The sequence below is a fragment of the Daktulosphaira vitifoliae genome, unplaced genomic scaffold (genome assembly GCF_025091365.1).
Source record: "Daktulosphaira vitifoliae isolate Bord-2020 unplaced genomic scaffold, ASM2509136v1 Scaffold_3, whole genome shotgun sequence".
NCBI classification, from domain to species: Eukaryota; Metazoa; Arthropoda; class Insecta; order Hemiptera; family Phylloxeridae; genus Daktulosphaira; species Daktulosphaira vitifoliae.
The window spans coordinates 28,832,137-28,859,494 of NW_026099574.1; the positions used below are offsets into that span (position 1 = coordinate 28,832,137).

General features: G+C 29.0%; 2 protein-coding genes across 2 annotated transcripts; both read right to left on the reverse strand.

The window, feature by feature from the left end:
- Positions 1 to 3,635: 3,635 nt before the first annotated feature.
- On the reverse strand, positions 3,636 to 11,571 carry LOC126900814 (uncharacterized). The gene is made up of 4 exons (XM_050676778.1): positions 11,262 to 11,571; positions 7,068 to 7,137; positions 5,737 to 6,630; positions 3,636 to 4,738 (listed from the first exon to the last, which is right to left on the reverse strand). Exons 2-4 carry the CDS (start codon positions 7,113 to 7,115, stop codon positions 3,875 to 3,877), a joined length of 1,806 nt encoding a protein of 601 aa, XP_050532735.1. The 5' UTR covers positions 7,116 to 7,137; positions 11,262 to 11,571; the 3' UTR covers positions 3,636 to 3,874.
- A 4,774-nt stretch (positions 11,572 to 16,345) lies between these two features.
- LOC126900841 (uncharacterized) lies at positions 16,346 to 27,330 on the reverse strand. The gene is made up of 3 exons (XM_050676821.1): positions 27,052 to 27,330; positions 17,150 to 17,378; positions 16,346 to 17,041 (listed from the first exon to the last, which is right to left on the reverse strand). Exons 1-3 carry the CDS (start codon positions 27,190 to 27,192, stop codon positions 16,710 to 16,712), a joined length of 702 nt encoding a protein of 233 aa, XP_050532778.1. The 5' UTR covers positions 27,193 to 27,330; the 3' UTR covers positions 16,346 to 16,709.
- Positions 27,331 to 27,358: the final 28 nt, after the last annotated feature.

The window sequence follows — 27,358 nt, forward strand, 5'->3', positions numbered from 1 at the left end:
ACTCCTTCTTTAAATTGAATACAATTTAACTTAAACAATTTTAAATCGTGAAAATATTCAAATAATTTAACATATATGCATCATCAACCTCAGATTCAGGTGTTTTACTATCTTTTTATCTTTTATGTGTTTTCTTACAACTTTTATATAAAAGGTTATACTTGAGACCTCAATTGACCCCTTACATTCTTTTTACACGTTCACTAACATATATCTAGCAAATATTTTTGTAATACTCCTTGTGTCATCTTATCGTTGATTTAGACCGTTTTTTAAAAACTGGAAAATTCCAATATTATTTCGAATAATTTTTATTTATTTCATTTTAAGACACGTTTTCTTAAATAAATTTAACTAAATTAATGTGTAGCTATTAATCAGTTATCATTAATATTAACTTATAAATCTATTGGTACTGTGATTCGATATAATACTAATATTAATATGAATTGTGAAATTTAACGATACTATTAAGACGATTATATATTGCATGTATCAGTTAAAAAGTAAATTTCATTTTTAAAATATATATGTGTATAAGTTTCTAGATATTTGATTTACTTTTGTAAAAATTATGTCTGCTGAATTTAATTAAAAATAAAATTTTTTTTAAAACCGTTTTTCGTAAACTAGTGTCCTAATAACTTTGAATAATAATTCATTAAAGTTAAGTATACTACAGTCAGCAATCGCAAGTCCTAATAACAGTGTCATTTAGTAAGTATTACAGCATTAGATGGCATTATTTATACGAAACTTTAGTTTTTTACGTATTAAAATTAAAACTCGTTATTTTTTAACTATATTGTCTTTTATAATTATTAATTTAATAATTTGTGACTTTTCATTAAATTAAAAATATAATCAAATGCGGAATAAAATTCAATAGAAACTTTTACCTAGTAAAAACTAAATAAATAATACCCTTTACAATATATATTATCAAGTTTCTATAAGAAATGTAAACTATTTTAATCTAACAAAGTCTTCTTTTTAAATCCTAAAGACTAATTTTTAAGAGGTCAATTTAATTCATAGAAAATATACTGCACAATAGATAGAGATATAAATTATGTTCATAGAATATATGAAATATCTTCATAGTACTTTATACATATATTTGATAATAATATAATTTTTGTGGCTTATACCCAAAAACTGATAAATTATGTCAATAGGCTTTTAAGATTTTCATAGAGACATCTTTACTTAATCATGTTCAAAAAATGTCGAGTTAATTCTATCAAAAAAATCTGTTTTTTTTTTAATTACAACAAAGTCGATTTCTTTAAAAACGTTATTGTAAATTACCATTGTTTCATCTGTTAGAATAATATTTCTTTCGAATGAGAACTATCATTTTTGAAAAGAAACATTAACTCACTTATGATTGGGATTAAAAATTTTACTTATTACTAACCGACAGTAAATGAAATAAGTTTCCTATAGTAGATTAGATATTTGTCTGTCTAATGAAAGCGTATCATGACCATAATTTTTTTTTAACCACAATAGAAACGTATTTTTCGTTTGGTAAAAATTGAATTTTTCTTATTAAATAGACGACAGCCTTTTTAGGATAAAATAAATTGTTTGCACTGATGGTATGTGAAAGTGGTTTGTTGCGTTTGCAGAGAATTTTTTTCTAAAGAAAACAGTTTCACCAAAACTCAATAGCTTTTTCTGCAGTTATTCGATTGTCAACTGCTAATGCAGAGCATCACAAAATGACACATAATTTTTATTTTGAAAAAAAAAATTGTAATTAATAAACGTCGTTGCTTTTGCTCTAATCGATGCAATGGGAAAAAAATATTCATAATGATTTAAGTAGTTTGATGAGTGTGTGTGTGCGCCTCGAGGAGTCGGCGAAAATTTGTCTGACGAAAACGTTTCCTTTTTGTCCGCGAGCGTGTATTTTTATTACAATATTATTTATTATCAGTATAAAAACTCACATATAACATGAAGTAGTAGTGTTTCACTTATCCCGCGCTCTCAACTTCAAAAGTGTGCCATTCACCTACTTCCTGGACTGGTTTAGCCGGTGGCCGATCGACCCGTTGGTATTTTACGCATGTGTCCGTTCATATATACCTCCTAGTCCACTACTATCAACACACACACACACACACACACACACGTGTGTACACTTTATACGTGTATGGCTAATAGAGGAAATGCTTGTACACACACAGACACTATGAGAGAGCACGTACACACAGACACACTGTACGGAAATCAACGTCGTCCGCATTTGAACCGTCGTGATTTACTACCGGCCGTTGATGGACATTCCCTTTGCACATATTTTCTACTTAATTATACACAACAGAAAAATATTTCAAAATCTACTTTGAGTCGATCAATTAAAAACCATTGTTTTATTTTCACAAATGTATTTAATTCAGTTCTAAAATTTCGTCTGTTCTTCAACAGACAATACATTTAAGTATAAATAATATTAAATAAAATTAATAAATTATAATATTTAAAGACAACATAAAAGTTATTAATTTACGTGTGACAATATACTTTTAGAAAATATATCACGAGTAAAATAAAAATAAATACTATTCATGACGACATTGTAATCACATTTCATAACTTTAAAACAAAAATATTAAGTACTAACTTAAAAATATAATAAAATTAATTAATTAATCAACAACTAATATGCATGTGCCGATTGCTTTGATGTTAAGTTATTGAAACAATTGTAATAAAACATATTTGTCGATAAGAAGAAAAAATGTTTTGCTAAAAATAAAAATTAATAAAATTATTGTATTTTAATTGTTTTTTTAATTGTATAGCTATTACGGCAAACGCACAAAAGTTGTTGAAGTTAAAAGTCCTCCTAGAAAAAAACTAATCAGACATAAATTCTAGACAAAAAGGCTAAGCATATCAAAGTAAGCATTCTAAAAATTATACAAATATTATTTATTAAGCATAAATGTTTATGGCCAGTATCTTAAAATTTTGATCTTATAATTTATATTAGACTTAACTCATACGTTCTAACATTTATATCAATTCGCAGAAATCGGTAATTTACGTTGGATCTACTACAGATCCTTTTCCGACTGCAATATTTTGAGCATTTATAGCGTGTAACAAAAATATATATTTATGTTCAATAATAATAAGACAACCCATAGAAGGAAAATATATGGCTAACACTAATTATTTTATTTTAAATAATACAGCGTTTCCGCTTGGTGGGTATTACAACGTCTACGTATAACTGTTAATTGATTAGTTGGTTCAAAAGTTATTTTTAATTCGATACCTATACCTATTTTTTAATAACAATAATAAGTGTCGAGAATAGGGTAAACATAGAATAGTTAATGATTTTTTTTTTATTTTGGTACGGAAAAATTAAGCGTAGAAAATATAAATAAAGAATAACATTATAAGAAAAAAACGTTACACCTCATTAAGATAGATTTTATGGTGGCGCTTGGATTACCCGTTGTTCGCGATGTGAATGGGAAAGTGTTTAGGAAAAATTGATAGTTATCTATGACATATAAATAATAGTTTGATAGTTTTACGATGGGGAGCGTAGTTCGAGTTTCGGACTCCTGGCGTGATATTAAAGTATAAAATAAAAAAACGTTTTAATACCGATAAAAAAAAAAAAAGAAATTCTAAACGTTTAACAATAAAAATATTGTATACGTTAGGTTGTAACGAAAATAAATAAATACCTAAGTATTTTGTAGCGTAGCGATATGTCATCAAATATCGACACGTTACTACTAGCGGCGGGGGAGGAGGGTAGGGGACTTTGGTTTAACACGGACGTGTGTATACTATGTGCATAATGACGTTGATGACATTACCAATTACTTAAGATCACTTCTCACGTGAACATACTGTGGTGCATTGTCTTGGTCTTGTGAGCAGGATGAAGGGTTGGATTGGTACGGGCTACTTGAGCGTTCTTCTGTCTCTGTGGCATTGATTTGATGCGTAGACACAAATAAGCGGAGACGAGACAAGATACTAATAAGATACCAAGTAACGCCATAAGCGTGGCAGAAAATCCTACGGTAGTCATACAGATCATGGAAGATGGGTCAACAGTTCTCGTAGGGAAAACCATTGTGGTCGAATTGTTAGATTCATCGATAGCAAAAGTCAAGTCTCCGGTAGAGACTACTTTAATGATACGGTTTACTCCAACCTCTTCTTCTTCGGTAGCAGCCCTACGGTGTCTTGTCTTGAAGCGTCGCTCGTCTCTTGGATGAGATACTGAACCAATACGGGCATATAAATCTGAAGGTGGTGAAGGTGGTCCGTATTCGGGTCCTGCAGCTATAGCTGGATGATGAGCGGCTAGCAAGTTACCATGCTGAGCGTTTAATATGGCGTTAGAGTCAGAACATTGGTCTGGGCATTGGTAACGGCAAATTTGTATGGTACATTGGAAGTGCACTTCCATTGAGTCGGGGAATTTGAAGGCTTGGAAGTGTGCGTAAGACAATACAGAGGCACTAGCGCCAAAATTCTTGATTTTTGTGAATCTAGACATTAGCTTACCTCGAGTCACACAACCCTTTTGATCAACAAGTTGAATTGGTGCTCTCTTGCCATCATGAGCCATACAATTACGCACAAGCATGTCAAATTTGGAATCATCGTCCTTAATTGCCAACACCATCGTCATTGTCTGACCAATTTTTACTAGTCCAGAAACTTCAGAGGCCCAAGGTCCTTTACCGACCTATCGAAAAAAAATATAACTGTTAATTTTTTTTTTTATAAATAAAACTGTAATATATCATGAATAATTTATAAACTTTAATTTGCTTCATTAATTATATGATATGGTAATATTAATCGGTTTAAATAGTTTCTTCACCTTCTATCAAATAATATTATTAATATGAAAATTAATTCTACAAAATTAAAATTAGTTTAATGTTTCTTTATCATAAAAAATGATCATTTAAGTCTATCATTTATTTTGTTTGTAACACATTATACAGTATTCCACTGACAGCGCTTATTTCTTTTGATAAAATTATCATTTTGTTGACATTTTTTTTAAAAATAATTATTTACTTTTTAAACTACGTTTAAAGCTTATATATTTTTATTTACTACTAATAAGAAAAAAATAGAAATATGTTGATGAGTTGATAATAATTTTAGGTCAAGTACTAATTGAGTTACAAAAATTTTAATATATTGAATGAGTTTGAAACGCGAGTGGGGTATACATACACCAGTACGAGCTGTACTCACTCCTTCTATATACCTACTCTATGTTTTCTATGTATTGACCCATCAACTTTTTTTATAAGAAAATAGCTAAAAAATGGCAATTTTTAAATTAAAAAAAGAAAATTTTTTATTCAGTTGTAAATATTAATAAAAATATTCTTTATACGTAGTCCAAAGCTAAAAAGCTATTATATAGATCTGAGACACGCTGTAAGAAAATCAAAATAGAAATTTCTATTCATTCTTAAAAATTATTCATTGCTTCTAATATGTTTTGTACGATTAAAACACTACTATTCTGGTTCATTAAAAATAAAACACATTAAAATGTCTTTTCTCAGAATTTTTAAAAGTTATAGCAACGATTAAAAATCTTTATATTTGTACCGATCTGTTGCCATAAATATGCAACAAATGCTTGTTATTAACTAATAAATGCATTGGAGATTTTGCATAATTACAAAGATCTGTTTAAATTTATGTAAATTAAATTACTTGTATTTGCATCCAACAGCCAACATTATCGCCAGCAAAATCTGTGCGAACTACATCCAACATGTCAACTGGGAACGGTCTGAAAGTCACAGACTTTTCGTATTGATCATGCCACGTGCACCGTAGTTTTCTTGCTTGATCCCATACTTCTTGTACTTGAGGATCGTATTGAACAACAACGATGTTTTCAAAGTAAGTACCCGATCCAGAATCAGCTCCATATCCGTATAAACCGTTTTCGGTGTTGCCAGTGGTACCACATGCATGTATTCCAATTTCAAAATTGACTGATGTACGGCCGAGACCAGCTGGCAAATGTACGCAATTGCCGTTACTGTAGTGACCTTTACTGAACACTATGCCAAAGAATGGTTTGTCAAAGCCCAAGAAAACTTTCATTGAATTTTTCTCGCACTTGACATCTAAAGATACAATTTTTGGCATGTCAGCGGATGCACTATTTGGCCATGGATCACCCAAAGCGTTTCCTACAGGACCTGCCGAGTAAACCTTGTCCATCGCTTCGGACTGTTGAGGTGCAGGTTGTTGTTGACCTGATTGGGGTGGTGGAGGTGGTGGTCCATGGTATACTACATTATGGTGATATTTACCAGATGGTGGGGGTGGTGATGGACCACGGTTTAAAGACGGATGACCGCGAGAAGGAGCGGATTGGGGCTTGAGGAAATTGTGTTTTGGAATAGATCCAGAAGTGTCTTGATCACCAACTTCACCCGTTTCTTCAGCCAACTGATCTGAGTTATGTGATTCAGCATCTTCTCGGTTCTGAGCCGATACTGGCGCTGATTGATGTTTTTGGTCAGTTTCTAAAAGGTCATCGATTGCTTGTTGAGTGCCTGAAACCGCTTCAATCACGTCTACTTCTTCGGCCATCTGAAACAAAATGTATAAGTTTTTTTTTTTAATATTATTTGGTTAAATTCATCGTAGATGACAGTTAAATCATTTTAAATTTAACTAAAAAATATTTAACAAAAACAATCGCTAATGTCGTAAAGTATTAAATTATTTGTGTTATAAAAAAATAACTCGAAAATATAAAATGCGTATTGTTTTACTTGTAATTGATAATACTCAGTAACGGTAAAGGCCGAGTATGGTAACTTAACCATAAAAAGCATATAGTCCAGAAACCCAGTGATCATATAAGTATGTATAAAGTTGTAATGAACGTGTCATTTGCAGCGTACGGTATCGTTAACCAGATCAATAGACTGGTTGTCAGATTACAGAGACTTCAACGCCGATTAAGGCTTCCCAATTTAAACAATTATTTTAAAAAATATTATTATATTATTATTATTACTCACGCTGAATGCTAGCAACGCACACAATAACAGTGGCAGTCTTAATATCATGTTGCTATTGTTTATGATAAACCTGAAAAAGAATAAAAACATTCATCTCATTAATAGGATTTGATTAAATACAATGCATGCATATTTTAACGTGAATAGCTTCGAGATTTTTATGCACTGTGATCGGGTCGTTTTAGAATAGTGAAAGTAAAATGAAAAGGTTATGACATTTTAGCATTGAATATAAGAAATACCGATCGGAAGAATACAAACAGAGGTCTAGTTCAAACTCACTAGTATGACAACGATTGTAATAATTTTTATGTTAAAAGTAATTTGATGCGGTGATAATTCACATCTAAAGTGTATTTGTCTTTAGACTAATCCGGAAAAATATAAAAAGTCAACAGCTTTATTGCACTCTGAGCTACCTACTTTTGTGTACTTGTATGGTTGGTCCGGTATAAATATATTTGTATTAAAGCATTTATGTGTAGGAAAAAGGAAACTGTCGATTCCGGTTTTAACATTGATCGTCTCTACTAACTATACATGTATAAGTTTACCTACATAAAAATATAATAATGGTACATTATATATATATATATATATATTTATCCTGTTAGCCGATAGAAAAACCATATGATGTACTGCACTAGTGACACACTGTCAAGTGTGTAAATTATTAATTTTTTTTTCTTGCACGCGTAAGTCATCGTTGCAGCAACAATACATTCATATTATATTTACAAGCCAGTCGTACATGTAAAAGAGTTGTTCATCATAACATTGTTAATATCGTTATTGTTAAACTTTCACAGATACCAACGACTGTAGCTTTTTTTAGCATTAGAGGAACCCGCACTCAATTTCCGTAATTTGTTTTTAATAATGATTTTATAAATCGAGGCCCGTCGTGGTGGCCTAAGAACTTAGGAAATCCGGTTTTAACCGCTGAGTGGGTCAGCGGCGGCAGCGGTTCACGTGAAAAAAAAAATGAGAAAATCGTTTTATATGATCGACTCTTCTCTCTCCACATACCTATCGTACTGGGTTACTGTGTTATTGTACATTTAACGTAAAATCATATGATAACCACAAACTACCACTCATCAAATGTGATATACGTTTTTTTGAACGTTATTATTGTTTTATGGTAATACAGGTAATTTATCGTATCACTGTAGACACCGACCTAAGGAAAAAACGCTTACGGCAACATCCATTTGGATCAGTTAATCCAACGACAAGTGCGATTTTATTACAACTCTCAACTCAACTAATGTTACTGTCGTTTTTTGGCCGTTACAGATTATAAAATATTAGGTACAATACAACATAATTACAGTGATTTCGAACAGGTGATATAAACGAACGCGAGTTAGACGCATTGATTACTGTAGCCACGACAAAACTAAAAACGATGGACGCGAATTACCAGATTATTGTTTGACCACCTTCTCCCGGATTTCTAGGCCAAATTTATATATGATCGATTTTTATACGATACTAGGCTACTATTACTAGTATATTAGCATTGTACGTCACCGTGGTACTAATCTAAATTGTGACCTATAAATGAAATTCAAGTTTACTCCAGTCGGCTATGTAATTTTATAAAAATGTACCAGCCAAAGGTGGTCAATATAAATATGCTCGACTGAAATTATCGATGCACTATACTATCTTACAACGAGAAGTGAAACAAAACTCGATACGTCAATTGAATACTCTGTAACTTGTATTCGGTTCGCACGCTGGACCGATGAATGACCGTCCCATTGTCGATTCATTCAAGCCGACCAAAAAAATTAAAATTATAAAAGAGTTTCTGTTATGTACACAACAAATGCAACGAGTATATGATGGTTTCGTAGTGTTGTACACGGTAAAAGACTTGAAATTAACTGCAGTTTAGACGCAGTTAAAAAAAGTAGGTACTTAATACTGCACTGGGTCAACAGTCAATACGCACGTGTCATCGGGTGCTGACTTAATAGTATGAAACGAGACCGCCTCAACAATTGTCCATCTCGAAGTACGTCGTTAACATGATGTGTACTTATACGCATTGTGCTTTGTCCTCGTCTATCTTTCTTTCGGTCCTCTCCCATTTACGTGACTGTGCATACGTAATCCGTCTGATTGGGTTGCTGTGTAGAGACGACCGTTTGACTTTTTCGCATAACAACGCACAACTTTCTTTTACTTTATATTATATACGCGATACTTTGAAAGTTCAACGTACTGACTCGTTCTGTTTTCACTTTTGACGAGCGAAAAATTATCGAGAATAGGTCAAATTCGTCGTCCGCGTGGCTAAAATGATTGGGAACCGCGTGCTATTAATTAGACATTTTTTTTTATTATAAAATTTTTAATAAATTATTGCATTGTATTGTACGAGTAAAGGTTAACAAAGAAATCAGCCGAATGTCAAAATCCATACATCATAAACCAATCGTATTTAGATTTGAAAGCCTCGTCGAAAATTCTAACTCTGACTGATAATAAAATCATTGACGACTGTCACTTTACACGAGCAAAACCCACTGGTGATAGGCTACAAGGTACAATGACATTATACCTCAACATTATAACAATATTTTTGTTATTGTTTTATAATAGAGTATAATATTATTTTACGGAGAGATTGGGAAATGTTAATTCCGAGTTGGATGCTGAGTAGCGAGAAAATAAAAAATTAAATAAATTTATACGGGTATTAATTATGTGCAAACCTGTTTTTGGATACCAAAATACGATACGTACAATAAATTTAGCGTGTAAACGAATTCATACGAGTTTTTACGAATAGAGCATTGCCGTTGGTTATTTAAAGAAAAATAGTGATACAGTGGCTAATACCGTTAGCATTTGCATTAGTATTTACAAAATTCTGTCAACACGGGTAATGCTATGACACTGTAAGGTTACAGTGTAAATTTGAGATAGATAACGGTTGATCAAAGCACGACATTCGAAAACTTTAACTGTTATTATTCTAATCATGGCGTCGATTGTGATAAATATAATTACATTAACCGCGAAGTAAATAATAACAGACAAACGCTACATGCACAAATAGCGCACAACAATAAAAACCATAATTTAATACTGCTTGATTTATGTACAAATATAATACTCGAAAGCTAATTGCATTTCCTTTTTAATATAAAAATTGCGCTCATACTATTACGATTCAAAAGCTGCGGTACTGTTCATGCATGTTGTGTACTAATTTCACGCGACCTGATGATTGCTCTTGTTAATGGATCGATTATCATAATATTATATTTCACTTTACTAAATCGTTATATATATGAAATGCAAACTCTTTCCACGCGTAACTAATTTAAGTCTCTGGTAACACCTACAAATGCATTTTACTCCAACGCAAAAGACCGCATCATAATATTTACATATAAATATTAAATGAATGTCAAATTGAACACGTGTTCTTTCATTCGAGATATGACAGTTTAAAAAATAATAATTATAATCAAAATAATATTTAAACAGTTATTAGTTATATTGTTAAAAAAATTGCACGGGCAAAAATCTATATAATTTCTTAACAACCGAACATCGATTTAGAAAGCTTGATGTATACTTAGATTTTTGGAATCGTAGTAAGTTTTTAAATAGCAGATTTCGTTTAAATTGGTTGATAATTTATAATTTTAGAAGATGTTTGGAATTGTTTTGAATGGTTATTATTTTAATCAGCAATATCACCTAACTAAGTTTAACTCTGTATTTTAAGATATATGTGTAATGTAAGGTAACTATAAATGCATTTTTTAGTAAATTGTACAAATTTTTATTTTGAACTTATATTTAATATGATAAAATTTCCAATTTAAAATAAAATTTGCTAAAAATTTCAAGAGCAAAAATGAACTTACTATTACCCCATTCGTTTATATTTACTCCACTCCACTTCATGAATTTATTGTATAAATCTTTTTTATTAATTAACATATCAATTATCCTTTAGCCTGCTGTAGGTAAACTTTATGTATAAAGTTATGGTAATAAAAATGTATTAAAGTCTCTTGGTATAAAAGTTTGTAATGAAAAAATAAAATTTATCTAGATTTTATTGACAATTCAATATTTTATAAATGAAATATGAGTAAAATTATTGTAAAAATTAAAAGCTTTTATCGGTTGAATAAATTAAAAATATTAATATTATCTTACCTTAAAATATGAATAGTATTGCCTAGGAAACGTGTATACCGTTTTGAAATATTCAATAAAAACGCACTTGTAAATCGTTCGGCAAAAATTGGTTTGCGAAAATGTTATTCTAAAATCACTAATTATGTTAACCACAAATTTGACCGAACAAGTTGACGCGACGGTTTCAAGACGATTAGTGATCGAAAACTAGCGGCCGGCAAGAAGAAAGGATCAATGAGATCCATCCATCTCTTAGTATCCGGTGGCTTTGCAGGAGCCGATGATGATATCGAATCGGCGACAACGTGTTCTAGTGCCCCTCTCCTTTCCCCAACGGCCACTTGGTCATGACCTAGACCTCAACAGGAACAAGTCGGATGGTCTGGTTTCATCAAAGCCCGCATAGCAATTAGTCTGCTGAGTGCAAGCATCTTCCCCTCCTTAGTTGTTTCTCTCACTCTCTCTCCAACGCTATCCCTACAAATTTTGTATTACACGTATCATATGTAATTCATACAGATCTGGCCTGATAACGATACGTACGATATTTGGACACTTTCAAGAAAGTAGTCGATACTTCAATGATATAAACAATAATACAACAATATAGGAATCTGTACACAACTAATTACACACAATTGTGTAAAAAAGCTTTTTAGAGAAAAGTTTTGTTTTTTCAAACCATTTTGTCCGTAACGAAAATAGAAAAAAATTACTTAATTAGATCCATTTTTCCTTAAAAAAATCCTAACAATAATTCATACAGTCATCTTAGAGAAATTGCAGAACCTATTTACACTTTTAGGAAATATATATCTATCATGTACTTAAATTACTCTCTTGAAGATAAGCCATTAATCATACACTATGTAATAAACCGTATTCATGTAGCTGCAAGAAAGAGATTTAATCGCCTATAAAAGCTGGACTACCTTTAAATGTTAAGTGATTTCTAGTTAAATCTTCACTTGTCTTTAAATAACACCAAATAAAGATTTACCCGTATTTTGTATAATATTTCTAAGGCTAGTTTAATTAATTAGTTTATTTTAAACACTGTAGATATCATATTTAAGCTATTTTTTTGTCTTCGCAGTTATTTAGACCATTGTACCCAGACCTTTATCTTAATTCCAAACTATGTTTGTAACTTATTCTTAGTCCAAGTTTCCTTGCTATAAATCTGAAATAACTAAAAATTATTTTTTATGATAACTTTCCAAAATGGTATATTTTTCAATCAAAATTAATATTTGAAACGTTATTACTAATTCGTTCGTTGAATTTAATCTTTACAAAGTACTTCATTCTAAATGTTTAAAGCGTAGAAAAATATGCTGATGTTTTTTACGTTAATTATACATGTTTTTAATTATAAAAATGGATTCAAAAATATCAAAAAAAAAAAAAATTAATAATAATGACACATTTTTTCAAAAAAGCCTTTTTAAATTTTGTTGAAAAAATGATTTATGTTTCAAGTACATACGTGGTATTTTTGTTTTTTTTTTTTCAATTTTTATGTAGCAATAAAACATAATACTCTTATGATGCCTCTGTCAAGATATACATGTTCCACTATTGCTTATTCGTATTAATAAACAATAACTATCTTATTGAAAAAATATCAAACTCAAAGCTCATATTGCGACTTTATAATTAGTTATATTTAATCATAGTATTGTTGGTGCATACTTAAAATTTTTAAGGAAGCTGAAAAAAAAATCCTTTTTTTTATATACATACTTTTTAAATACTAATTTCAGTAAAAAAATAGATCACATAAAATTTGGGGTAGAGTGCTAAAGTCTTTTGAGTCCTTATAAATACGTGAACCATACAAAATATCTCACAAAATATTCAATTGTATACTTGTATGTTTCACATAGTAATAATATTATTTTGTTGTTATTTTACACTTATTCAGTACATAGATATACTTCTTTTTCAGCTTATTGGAGATCATTTAGGCCCAACGCTGCTAAACAGAAGCTCCTCCATTCATACATAGATATTGATATAGAATAGATATTGATATAGAAAGAATAAATGAGTTAAAGCTTCCTCTTCAACTTTAAGTTTTTGAAAGTTTTATAAATATTTAAATAGATACACACTCGTCAAAACTTTTCTTAAAATATGCTGAGTATATCACAATTACTCATAAAGTAACAACTATTATTAAAATTTACTACTTTGTTTAATTTTAGTTAAACAAGTGGCATATAAAACTTTGACAAGGAAGACAGAACGTTATAAAACAAGATTCATTCATTTTCATTTAAAAGGTTAGTAGCAAAATTCCGTTTGTGATATTCATGTAATCGACAGTAATTATTATGGTAGTTATGGCTTTCATCTTCGCTCCGCTTTCTATACAATAACTCCCGATATGTTCTAAGCATATACAACGAGTAGGTCATTGACATGAAGACTAAGACAATTTGAAGCCAAAATAAATGAACAATAATAATTCGGTTGTACAAATCTATCAAATCACTCGCGAATGGAAATCCCTTTATCTATTAGCTATGAACACTATACTTTTTAAGAATTTTAAACATATGTATTTAAATAACTTAATAAAGTCAATGGATATTTTTTAATTCGATATTTTATCAATTAATAGTTTCAACTTCATTCATGATTATGTGTTTACAGTTTAAGTTTTTGAAAAATAAAATGTGTTAAATTAAATATATACTCATTTTATATTTTATTTTATTAATAGTAACTATTAAAAAAATATTATATTAAATGATTGTATAAGAAGTTTAATTTTATGCTTAACTTTTTGACGGCTGAACGGCTATTTTATTGTTAATTTAACAATTAATATACATTTTCCAAACTTAGTATTATTATTATTATTATTATTTATAAATTCTAATCTTGAAGATCCAGAATTTTAAATTATATTTTAGATTGTTTTACTGACATAGTGTCAGCAAAACAATCTGTTTTAACTACTGACTTAAGGTCTGGAATTTATAAAGTATATATTAATAATTCCTGAGAAATCGCTGTTTTCATATCGAAAACAGAAAATTTAATGTGTTTAAAAATGGAGAAAGAAAAAAATTTAAGAAAAAATATGTGTTAATGTTTTTCTATAATATATAGATTTTCCACTGGAAATTGATGACTAGTTAAAGTGGAAGTCTAAATATCTTCTTTTTTTTTAATTGAAAATTAAGCTTATTTTTTAATTGCTAAATTTTATTGTCATTATGATACATTAATAAATAAAAACCCTAAAATAATAAATAAAAATAAATAAAAAACAAATAAATCTAAACCTCTAATTTCGACTTAAGCAGGTAACTTATAAAGAAATTATATATTATAATTAATTTTATATTGACAACTTTTAATGTTATTGTTAGTATTATTAGATTTATATACTCTAGACTTAGGTTATCCCAGTGGTGGTTTTACAGTAGTTAATTGCAAGCAGACTCGTGCTCAACGTGATGTGTGCCGGTTTCACGACCGCCACGGTTCGATAGTCCCGAGGCGACGGCACACGTTCTCTCTCATTTGACGACCCAAGCAACGTTGAAATGTTGCAGTTCCGGTCAGGGTCGGACCGCAGTGGATTAAATGAAAGGGATAAGTCTCACTCTACGTCGAACAAGCATACTCAGGATTCACGCGCAATTTTGATAATCACAGTCCCACTGTAGTTGTTACGTATCTCCCCTCCTAGACAAATTCGACGGGGAAGTTGCTATATCGGGTATATGAGTACGAGGGAAAGCACCTTGGGTGGGAGGGGTGGTCAGTCTGCATTCCACCGGGCAGGTCGACCCCGTGACCCACTTCTATCGTCATCTTTATCTTCTTCTTTACTTGCTCGCGCATATACACGGGTATACATGAAACGTCAAGACTTCGGGCTGAATTGTTTGTGCTCCCCCCCTTACTAATCACTTGCAAGTTTTTCATCGAGCTAATAGTGCGGTTACCCCCATTTTTGGTATGACAATTGAACGCATTGTTGATAATATATATCTAAATCAGAAGCGAAAGGAAAATAACGCCGTCAGGAGCTTACCAAAACCACTTCCTTAATGGATATATACAATTTTTATCCGTATGTGTGAAACGAAAAATAATTTAAGAAGGGATAATATATTATATATTATATTAATGAACCATTGATACATTTACAATTATATTTTAATCGAGACCACACACACGAAAGTGTGTACCCATAGTAACTACTCTATCTTTACACGGCAGAGCGCTTTCCAGTTATTTTAAAGCGCGACTGTTCGTTTATTAGTACTCTATTGATTAACAGTGTATGTAATATAAGGCGAACCCACCAGCTGTGTCAAAACCGACTAACAAGATCACACACACCCATATCCGCGTGTTACAGTTTTACTAATTACAATTCTAAAAAAGATCACATATGTATTTATCTATATAGGTTTGTATGTATATTATTAAAACAATTTCCCGATCAGATTAAGTATTTGCATACTATTTAAATTATCAGATACATTGAACACAAATAATTAATTGAACTCTCCAATTAAGTACTTACTATGACCGTCATCGTAATATCTTTATAACAGTGATGTACGCGCCTGCTATTAATGTCTGTTTAAAATACATTAATGGAATATCTAAACTCATGTTACAGTATGTATTCAACTGTGACTCGCACTAGACATAAAGACGACTAGCATTTTTTTTTTATCTTGATGATTATAATCTTTCGCTATTCGTATTTTTTCGTGATGAAATGCTTTATGTAAAATATCTTTTCATTTATTTATTGTAACTAGAAAGTTAGTTGATGTAGACTGAAGTTAGAATTGATGAAGGACGTAAGTTAGGACGAAGAATTGGTGTATTTTCCAAAATTAAAAGAGTATTAATTTCCCTACATCTTTTACTTTGAGGGTCATAAGTTTACTGCCTTCTGAACTTTCACTTAATTATTCATTCGAGAATAATTGTTTGGGCAAACAACTTAAAATAAATATAAATATATTGTTCTTAAACTGTTTAGAAGTTAAACATTATGTACATGTTATATACTAAGACTCATAATTAGAATCTTTTGAATTTTTTATTTTATTATTAATACAATAACATTTAGATTAATTTTTCAGTGAGATATATGAAGTTTTAAGAAAATTCTCATTACAATTCTTCAATTCATTTTTTATAAATATAATAATTTCTAAGGAATTGATTTTTGAAACTGTAACCGTTGCATTACTGAAAAATGTTTTTCTAAAAAATATATACATATTTTATTAGTATCGTATACGTGTCACACAATTTTATAAATATTTTACACCGAACGGATACCGTTGAAAATCCGTTTCCAATTAATACAATGTTGCGGCAATTCGGCAGAGTGGTGGAATCACTTTCGTTTAAATTATTTGAATATACGTGAGTCGGTGACATTAAACGTTTACGTATTCGGTTAGGGCAAATTTATTAATTTTGAATATGCGTATCCGCTTCGCCATTTTTATGTTTGTGCAACATTGGGTGTTTGACCTTCTTTGCTGATACTTTAGTCGCATAATACAACGGATTCTGTGTCGGGCTACAGTCGCCCTGGACCATCGGGAACATGTATTCGAGCTGAACGCCGTACTTAGGCAGTTTTCCGTGCACATAGCTACGTACATTATTTGGTACCGTCTTTTCTCTGGACAAGAGTATGGTAGATAAATATCGAGGACTTGATGGTTTTTCGGCACAATGTAATAGTACAGCCCACGTTTCTTTACAGTCCAACACGTATGTGTTATAAACACCTTCATCTGCCCATAAGATTAAAAAAGAAGTTGAAATATCATAGGTTGATTATTATAAAGGATTTACACTGATATACATATATATACATAAATTAAACATAGTTTAGGTCTTACATGGTGTCTCCATGTGTATCCAATGCCCGGGCTGTCCTATGTCTGGAATATGCCAAGTGATGTTACCAGACAATTGTTCGTTCTCTGGATCATCCATGTAACTATAAGTAAAGTTCATAGATAATTCTGGCACATCCGGAGATAAATTAAATGTGGATCTCATACACCTATAGATTTGGGCTTCTTCAGAACTAGCGTAATAATCAATTACATTCCACGTACCTTTAATCTTTACAAAACATTGAAATAATTAATAGTTAAATAATAACCGTCAAAGTTATATCATTTTCTTTAATCTCTCATATAAGAGGTGTGCTAATCACAATTAGCACATCAGAATAAATTAAAATATTCAGAATCGGGATATCAAATGGAATTAGAAAATATCATTTTTCAAAATGAGAAAAAAATTATTAAATACTGAAAGAATAAAATAAAATTTCTTTTTAGAGTTTATAGAAAACAAGAAAGTATAAAACTTATTGGGTATAGTGTGGAACGAATTAGGCACATTAGTTGCTGATAAATTCTAGTATTAAGCTGCGCGTGCCACTGTACATTTAAGACTATATGACTATATAGGCGATTTTGCTATGGCAAAAAACCCCAATACAGAAGAAAACGAGAAATAACTGAATTTAAACCTTTCCCTAGTAAAACAATTCAACGACCAAAATGAGCGACATGAAGAAGAAAAAAATAAAATAATGATAATATGTAAAAATTATGTAACATTAGTAACAAGTTGTTAGAGTTGTGAAAATCGTGTAAAGATGTGAAAAGTAGTGTAAAATCCTCGCAATCTTATTTTTGTTCACATTAACTGAAAGATAATTTTTTGGAAAAAATTATTTTATATTAATTTTCAGTTCAAAAACTAATTGTAATTTTATATACTTTCTATTTTTATATCTTAAGACTTATTTAGTGTACACATTAAAAATTAAAAATTTTTTATCCTTATAATGAAAAATTACTAATGCAATTTTTTGTATATTTCATGAGAGCACTTTTAGGTTAATACGTATTTTAAAATGCATACAATTTAAAAAGCCTTAGAAATGCATATATTTTAAGAAGCCTTAAAAATGCACATATTTTAAGAAGCCTTAGAAATGCACATATTTTAAGAAACCTTAAAAATGCATATATTTTAAGAAGCCTTAAAAATGCACATATTTTAAGAAGCCTTAGAAATGCACATATTTTAAGAAACCTTAGAAATGCACATATTTTAAGAAACTTTAGAAATGCATATATTTTCAGAAGCCCTAGAAATGCACATATTTTCAGAAACCTTAAAAATGCATATATTTTAAGAAGCTTTAAAAATGCACATATTTTAAGAAGCCTTAAAAATGCACATATTTTAAGAAGCCTTAGAAATGCACATATTTTAAGAAACCTTAGAAATGCACATATTTTAAGAAACCTTAGAAATGCACATATTTTAAGAAACCTTAGAAATGCATATATTTTAAGAAACCTTAGAAATGCATATATTTTCAGAAGCCCTAGAAATGCACATATTTTCAGAAACCTTAAAAATGCATATATTTTAAGAAGCTTTAAAAATGCACATATTTTAAGAAGCCTTAAAAATGCACATATTTTAAGAAACCTTAGAAATGCACATATTTTAAGAAACCTTAGAAATGCACATATTTTAAGAAACCTTAGAAATGCACATATTTTAAGAAACCTTAGAAATGCATATATTTTAAGAAACCTTAGAAATGCATATATTTTAAGAAGCCCTAGAAATGCACATATTTTCAGAAACCTTAAAAATGCATATATTTTAAGAAGCTTTAAAAATGCACATATTTTAAGAAGCCTTAAAAATGCACATATTTTAAGAAACCTTAGAAATGCACATATTTTAAGAAACCTTAGAAATGCACATATTTTAAGAAACCTTAGAAATGCACATATTTTAAGAAACCTTAGAAATGCATATATTTTAAGAAACCTTAGAAATGCATATATTTTAAGAAGCCTTAAAAATGCATATATTTTAAGAAGCCTTAGAAATGCAAATATTTTAAGAAGCCTTAGAAATGCATATAATTTAAGAAGCCTTAAAAATGCATTTACTTAAATATACCATAGAAATAGAAAATGTAATAAGATTATCTTAGATATATACTATCTAATTGAGTGAATGTTAATGTGTGAAATTATAATGACTTAAGGAGGTTTTTTTCATGCCTTTGATATATTTAAACAGTATTGTACAAACGTTACTTCAAATCATATTTAACTACTATCGGTTTGATATGCACATTTTTCATTATCATTTTATACTAATCTTATTATATCGTAATATTATATATATTATATTACATATTTTATATAAATCAGGATACCATTATCATTTTTATTATATATAAGAAGTTTATATTATGATATAAGCAAATTTTATGAAATGATACAGATGCCATATTGTGGAACGACAGTTGAACTAACATTTAAAATATTGGCCTTCGAAAGTGCAATTAAATATGTGTTAGATGTGTAAAATTGTATAAAAATGTGCAAAAATATGTACAAAAAAAAAAAATTATAAAATTCTTTGTGTAAATTACATAAAATGCAAAAACTATTCTAAATAACATAATTAAAACTATATAAACGTATATTTCGCAAGTTATCATCATTATACTTCAATTTGAAATATTTAAGAAAAATTTAAACAAAAACAATTTTGTTACGTATCAAACTGGTTAGGAATACTTTTTCTTTTACATTCTGGGGGTATAAAATAAGGATAGTAAAATGATCCTGATGATAAATAAGCTATGGGCGATCTCCCCCAATTTATCTAATTCTAGCCAAAGTTTACTTATTTGCAATATGAAGAATGAAAAATGTGTTGCACACTTGTGCTGAAGGTTGGGTTGATATCTGACAGTGATTAAAATCACTATCAAAACAACGCTTCGATGCAAATCTTTAGATAGTGTTTAATTTTGAAAAATTGGTGGATTATTTCAAAAGCAACATGATCTACTATTTCCTTATTAATATTCTGATTAAGTTAAAGTATGTAGAATGAAAAAGGGATATAAATATTATTTCCCATAAAAAAATTATGTTGACCCATACACTTTTCAATAAGTTATAGCATTATAAAGTTAAAAATGTAAAAAATAAAATCGAGAATTTTCACACAATAATAGCATTCGCTAGCTATTTTCACCGTGAAGAAAAAATAAAGTCCGAAATTTTTTTTTTTTCCATAATAAAGTACATTACATTAGCATTAATTTATGATATATATAAAAGTGTCACACTTTCCGGAACACATTCAAAAGTTAAGTTGAAAAAGTAAATTTTTTGTAAAAAAGTTGTCATTATGAATCCATCCCTGTAGTCAGGTAAAGGGTTAGATTTATAAAAAAAAATATAACAAATGATAGGTAAAGACACCATGCATCTTTAAAAAGCAAATTATATTGATCCATACATTTTTCATGAAGTTATAGCATTATAAAGTTAAAAATATAAAAATAATTTTTTGTCGAGAATTTTAACACAAAAATACCATACGATGATTATTTTCACCGCGAAGACGAAATAAAGTCCGAAATTTTGGCTTTAATTTAAGATATATATATATAAAAATGTCAGTACTTCCGGAATACTTTCAAAAGTTAAGTTGAAAAAGTTGTCATTTTAAATAACTCCTCTGTGGATAGGTAAAAGATCTGATTTATATAAAAGATATACCAAATGATAGGTAAATACCTGATGTATCTATAAAAAACCCAGCACAGGGGGGTCGCGGCACAGTGGTGACGTGGCATAGATGGATCAAGTATAATGATATCTGACAGTGATTAAAATCACAATCATAAAAAACGCTTCGATGCAAATCTTTAGATAGTGTTTAATTTTAAAAAATTGGTGGATTATTCCAAAAGCTTCATAAACGGCTAGTTCATTATTAATATCCTAATTAAGATAAAGTATGTCGAATGAAAAAAGGATTATTAAAAAATATTATTTCTCATACAAAAAATAATGTTGATCCATACACTTTTCAATATGTCATAGCATTATAAAGTTAAAAAAATGTAAAAAATAAAATCGAGAACTTTCACACAATAATAGCATTCGGTAGCCATTTTCACCGTGAAGATAAAATAAAGTCCGAAATTTTTTTTTTTCACAAAAAAGGATATTACATTAGCTTTAATTTAAGATATATATAAAAGTGTCAGACTTTCCGGAACACTTTCAAAAGTTAAGTTGAAAAAGTAAATTTTTTGTAAAAAAGTTGTCATTATGAATCCATCCCTGTAGTCAGGTAAAGGGTTAGATTTATAAAAAAAAATATAACAAATGATAGGTAAAGACACCATGCATCTTTAAAAAGCAAATTATATTGATCCATACATTTTTCATGAAGTTATAGCATTATAAAGTTAAAAATATAAAAATAATTTTTTGTCGAGAATTTTAACACAAAAATAACATACGATGATTATTTTTACCGCGAAGACGAAATAAAGTCCGAAATTTTGGCTTTAATTTAAGATATATATATATAAAAATGTCAGTACTTCCGGAATACTTTCAAAAGATAAGTTGAAAAAGTTGTCATTTTAAATAACTCCTCTGTGGATAGGTAAAAGATCTGATTTATATAAAAGATATACCAAATGATAGGTAAATACCTGATGTATCTATAAAAAACCCAGCACAGGGGGGTCGCGGCACAGTGGTGACGTGGCATAGATGGATCAAGTATAATGATATCTGACAGTGATTAAAATCACAATCATAAAAAACGCTTCGATGCAAATCTTTAGATAGTGTTTAATTTTAAAAAATTGGTGGATTATTCCAAAAGCTTCATAAACGGCTAGTTCATTATTAATATCCTAATTAAGATAAAGTATGTCAAATGAAAAAAGGATTATTAAAAAATATTATTTCTCATACAAAAAATAATGTTGATCCATACACTTTTCAATATGTCATAGCATTATAAAGTTAAAAATGTAAAAAATAAAATCGAGAATTTTCACACAATAATAGCATTCGCTAGCTATTTTCACCGTGAAGAAAAAATAAAGTCCGAAATTTTTTTTTTTTCCATAATAAAGTACATTACATTAGCATTAATTTATGATATATATAAAAGTGTCAGACTTTCCGGAACACTTTCAAAAGTTAAGTTGAAAAAGTAAATTTTTTGTAAAAAAGTTGTCATTATGAATCCATCCCTGTAGTCAGGTAAAGGGTTAGATTTATAAAAAAAAATATAACAAATGATAGGTAAAGACACCATGCATCTTTAAAAAGCAAATTATATTGATCCATACATTTTTCATGAAGTTATAGCATTATAAAGTTAAAAATATAAAAATAATTTTTTGTCGAGAATTTTAACACAAAAATACCATACGATGATTATTTTCACCGCGAAGACGAAATAAAGTCCGAAATTTTGGCTTTAATTTAAGATATATATATATAAAAATGTCAGTACTTCCGGAATACTTTCAAAAGTTAAGTTGAAAAAGTTGTCATTTTAAATAACTCCTCTGTGGATAGGTAAAAGATCTGATTTATATAAAAGATATACCAAATGATAGGTAAATACCTGATGTATCTATAAAAAACCCAGCACAGGGGGGTCGCGGCACAGTGGTGACGTGGCATAGATGGATCAAGTATAATGATATCTGACAGTGATTAAAATCACAATCATAAAAAACGCTTCGATGCAAATCTTTAGATAGTGTTTAATTTTAAAAAATTGGTGGATTATTCCAAAAGCTTCATAAACGGCTAGTTCATTATTAATATCCTAATTAAGATAAAGTATGTCGAATGAAAAAAGGATTATTAAAAAATATTATTTCTCATACAAAAAATAATGTTGATCCATACACTTTTCAATATGTCATAGCATTATAAAGTTAAAAAAATGTAAAAAATAAAATCGAGAACTTTCACACAATAAACTTTCTCGGTGAGAGCTGAGAAAAAATGGTAACAAACACAAAAAAAAAAAAAACACATCTTAGTAAAACCAATACCTTCTCAGCTTCGCATCGAAGCTAAAAAATTATATTAATTTGGTCAAAAAAGTTATGGCATTTTTAAGTAAAAAAATTGTAACAATGTTGAAAATTAGCGATTTTTAAATTTGTAATATTTTTGAAGATTTCTCCTATTTACGGAGAACGAGGGAATTTTTTTCAATTTTTGAGGATAATGCATTTGACTAGATGCAATTTGTGATCTTTGACGTATCGTTGAAAGAAATCGGTTATGTGAGAGCTAAGAAAAAATGGTAACAGACACAAAAATAATAATAATAATATAAAAAACACAACATAGTAAAATTAATACCATCTCAACTTCGTATCGAAGCTACAAGTAATTAATAATTTAAAAATCATGAAATCTATGTAATTATAAGAAACCAAAAACATCTGCAAAAATATTTCATGGGGAACAAAATATTTTTTTAAATATTTGCTCTCACTATGCGCATAATGACCTATTAATGAAGGGGATGACCAAAATCCTCAACCACTTTTTTGAAGAACTCGCAATAGACGCAATTCTTAGAAATGATTAGAATTAACTCTCAAATATTTTTAAACATTATGTATGTTATCATATACATGTATATTATTTTTAGCGTAAGTTAAAAAATTACAATCATCATCCTCAAAAATGTTATTCTAATAAGCGCTATGAGTCTGATAGAATAAAATGTAAATAACAGATTTTTTGGTAGTTTAATGTATTATATATAAAATTAAGTGTCTTTAAAAATTTAATAGATAAAAACCAAATTTATTTATAAAAAAAATGCTCTTAATCTTTAATTCATAACATAATTTAATAAATATAGTTTTATTTCTTTTAATTAAAAAAAAATTATAACGCACAATGATTATGAAAATTGACCAAGCAAAAAGTCAAAGGGGAGGCAACTAAACTTCACCAAAATTAACGTTCATAAAAGAAAAGAAAACATTTTTTTCAATGTTGAACTTATTTTGTGAGTAATTGAGTCGGTTTTGAAAAGGAATATTTCAAACAAAAATTTAAAATTTCAATTGTGCTTATTACCTAAAAATTAATATTTAAGATTATGTAATAACACAATAATGAGTAAAATATTAATGTGTATCAAAATTTATCGACTAAACTAAAGTATTAAATGTTTCATGTTGGTGTTACTATTTGATAAGTCATGTTCGAATTTGCGAGAATTAACAAAAATTGCGCCTTTATATTTAGCTTTGATGCGAAGCTAAGAAGGTTTTTTTTTGTGTTTGTTACCATTTTTTCTCAGCTCTCACCGAACGAATTTCTTTCAATAATACGTCCAAATATCACAAATCGTATCTTATTGAAGACATTACCCTTAAAAATTGAAAAAATTTCCCTCGTTCCTCGTAAATGGGGGAAACCTCCAAAAAAATTACAAATTTAAAAATCACTAATTTTCGCCATTATTTCAATTTTTTTTACTAAAAACTGCCATAACATTTTCATAAATGAACATATCAATATAATTTGTTTTTTATAGATGCATGGTGTCTTTACCTATCATTTGTTATATTTTTTTTTATAAATCTAACCCTTTACCTGACTACAGGGATGGATTCATAATGACAACTTTTTCACAAAAAAATTACTTTTTCAACTTAACTTTTGAAAGTGTTCCGGAAAGTCTGACACTTTTATGTATATCTTAAATTAAAGCTAATGTAATATACTTTATTGTGAAAAAAAAAAATTTCGGACTTTATTTTATCTTCATGGTGAAAATGGTTACCAAATGCTATTTTTGTGTGAAAATTCTCGATTTTATTTTTTACATTTTAGCTTCGATGTGAAGCTGAGAAGGTATTGGTTTTACTAAGATGTGTTTATTTTTTTATTTTTTTTGTGTCTGTTACCACTTTTTCTCAGCTCGCACCGAACGGATTTCTTTCAACGATACGTCAAAAGATCACAAATCGTATCTAGTCGAAGACATTACCCTCAAAAATTGAAAAAAATNTATCTAGTCGAAGACATTATCCTCAAAAATTGAAAAAAATTCTCTCGTTCCCCGTAAATAGGGGAAACCTCCAAAAAAATTACAAATTTAAAAATCGCTAATTTTTGAAATTTTTGAAATTTTTTTTACTAAAATGTGCAATAACTTTTTCAAAAATGAACATATCAATATAATTCTTTTTTATATGGATGCATAATATCATTACCTTTCATTTGGTATATTTTTTTCATAAACTCTTAACCTGCCCACAAGGGGGGATTTAAAATGACAACTTTTTCACAAAAAATTAACTTTTTCAACTTAACTTTTGAAAATGTTCCGGAGGGTCTGACACTTTTATGTATATCTTAAATTAAAGCTAATGTAATGTTCTTTATTATGCAAAAAAAAAAAATTTCGGACTTTATTTTATCTTCATGGTGAAAACAGACATCAAAGTTTATAAAAAAAAATATGATTTTTGTAAAAAAATTCATTTTTATATTTTTAACTTTATAATGCTATAATATTTTAAAAAATGTATGGATCAATATAATTTTTTTTTTATAGATGCATGATGTCTTTACCTATCAGTTGGTATATTTTTTTTATAAAACTGACTTTTTACCTGCCTACAGGGGGGGATTAAAATGACAACTTTTTCATAAAAAACTTAATTTTTTAAAGTGTTCCGGGAAGTCTAACATTTTTGTATATATCTTAAATTAAAGCTAATGTAATGTACTTTATTATGCAAAAAAAAATTTCGGTCTTTATTTTTTCTTCACGGTGAAAATAGCTAGCGAATGCTATTATTGTGTGAAAATTCTCGATTTTATTTTTTACATTTAACTTTATAATGATATAACTTATTGAAAAGTGTATGGATCCACACAATTTTTTTATGAGAAATAATATTTTTTAATAATCCCTTTTTCATTCGATATACTTTATCTTAATCAGGATATTAATAATGAACTAACAGATCATGTAGCTTTTGGAATAATCCACCAATTTTTTAAAATTAAACACTATCAAAAACCAAGGAGTAACACCTTCATTGTTTTCCTTGATGATGTATAACTTCTACTCTAAACTAGATGTAAAAATCTACCTAAATGATAATTCTATTATGTAATTGGTGTTGTAAAGTGANGAAACTAGCAGATCATTTAGTTTTTGGAATAAAACACCAATTTTTTAAAATTAAACACTATCTAAAGATTTGCATCGAAGTGTTTTTTTTGATAGTGATTTTAATCCTTGTCAGATATCATAATACTTGATCCAACTATGCCACGTCACCACTGTGCCGCGATCCCCCTGTGCTTGGTTTTTTTAACTTTATAATGCTATAACTTATTGAAAAGTGTATGGATCAACACAATTTTTTTATGAGAAATAATATTTTTTAATAATCCTTTTTTCATTCAGGATATTAATAAGGAAATAGCAGACCATGTAGCTTTTGGAATAATCCACCAATTTTTTAAAATTAAACACTATCAATAACCAAGGAGTAACACCTTCATTGTTTTCCTTTATGATGTATAACTTCTACTCTAAACTAGATGTAAAAATCTACCTAAATGATAATTCTATTATGTAATTGGTGTTGTAAAGTGAAATTTGAGAAACATAAATGTATAATCCTTACATGCATTTATTATTATTTAGGGCTATTTTATTTAAAAATCGATCTATATTTGGAAAAAAAGTAGCCTGATTGTTATTCAGTTCACAGTACAATATAAATAATTTATCACTTAATATGTCTAATGTACTTAATTATATTGAATATATGCGTGTACCCATGATCAACCCAAGTTGATTATCATGTAAATATTCATAAAAAAAAAAAATAACTTAATTATATTCTTACTGCTTCCAAATCACAATTACTCCTTGCTCTAACTTCCGGACATTTTTCATCGTTTTTTGCCATTCTAGCAAACCCAACCAGCAAGCAGTCACAGCCGATAGCCAGAAAAATAGCCAGGATTATTGCGTGAAATACAGACATATTTTAAAAAACGTGTGAACTTTTTAGGGAATATAAGCGTTAGCAATATAAATATAATATCTCTATTGAAACTGGCCCAACAACACATTGATAGCGTCGTATGCTGTTATAAGTAAGTTATGACTCGCATACGCGTTTATCAGTTGATATCCGGTATTTAAATGTG

Bases quoted from the DNA above. Each gene is read 5' to 3' on its own strand.
- LOC126900814 (XM_050676778.1), bottom strand. From the start codon at position 7,115: ATGATATTAAGACTGCCACTGTTATTGTGTGCGTTGCTAGCATTCAGC. The intron at 6,631-7,067 runs GTGAGTAATAAT...ATTTTGTTTCAG, and splicing joins GTGCGTTGCTAGCATTCAGC to ATGGCCGAAGAAGTAGACGT. The intron at 4,739-5,736 runs GTAATTTAATTT...TTTTTTCGATAG, and splicing joins GCTGTTGGATGCAAATACAA to GTCGGTAAAGGACCTTGGGC.
- LOC126900841 (XM_050676821.1), bottom strand. From the start codon at position 27,192: ATGTCTGTATTTCACGCAATAATCCTGGCTATTTTTCTGGCTATCGGC. The intron at 17,379-27,051 runs GTAAGAATATAA...TGTTTTGTAAAG, and splicing joins GTAATTGTGATTTGGAAGCA to ATTAAAGGTACGTGGAATGT. The intron at 17,042-17,149 runs GTAAGACCTAAA...TCTTATGGGCAG, and splicing joins GATACACATGGAGACACCAT to ATGAAGGTGTTTATAACACA.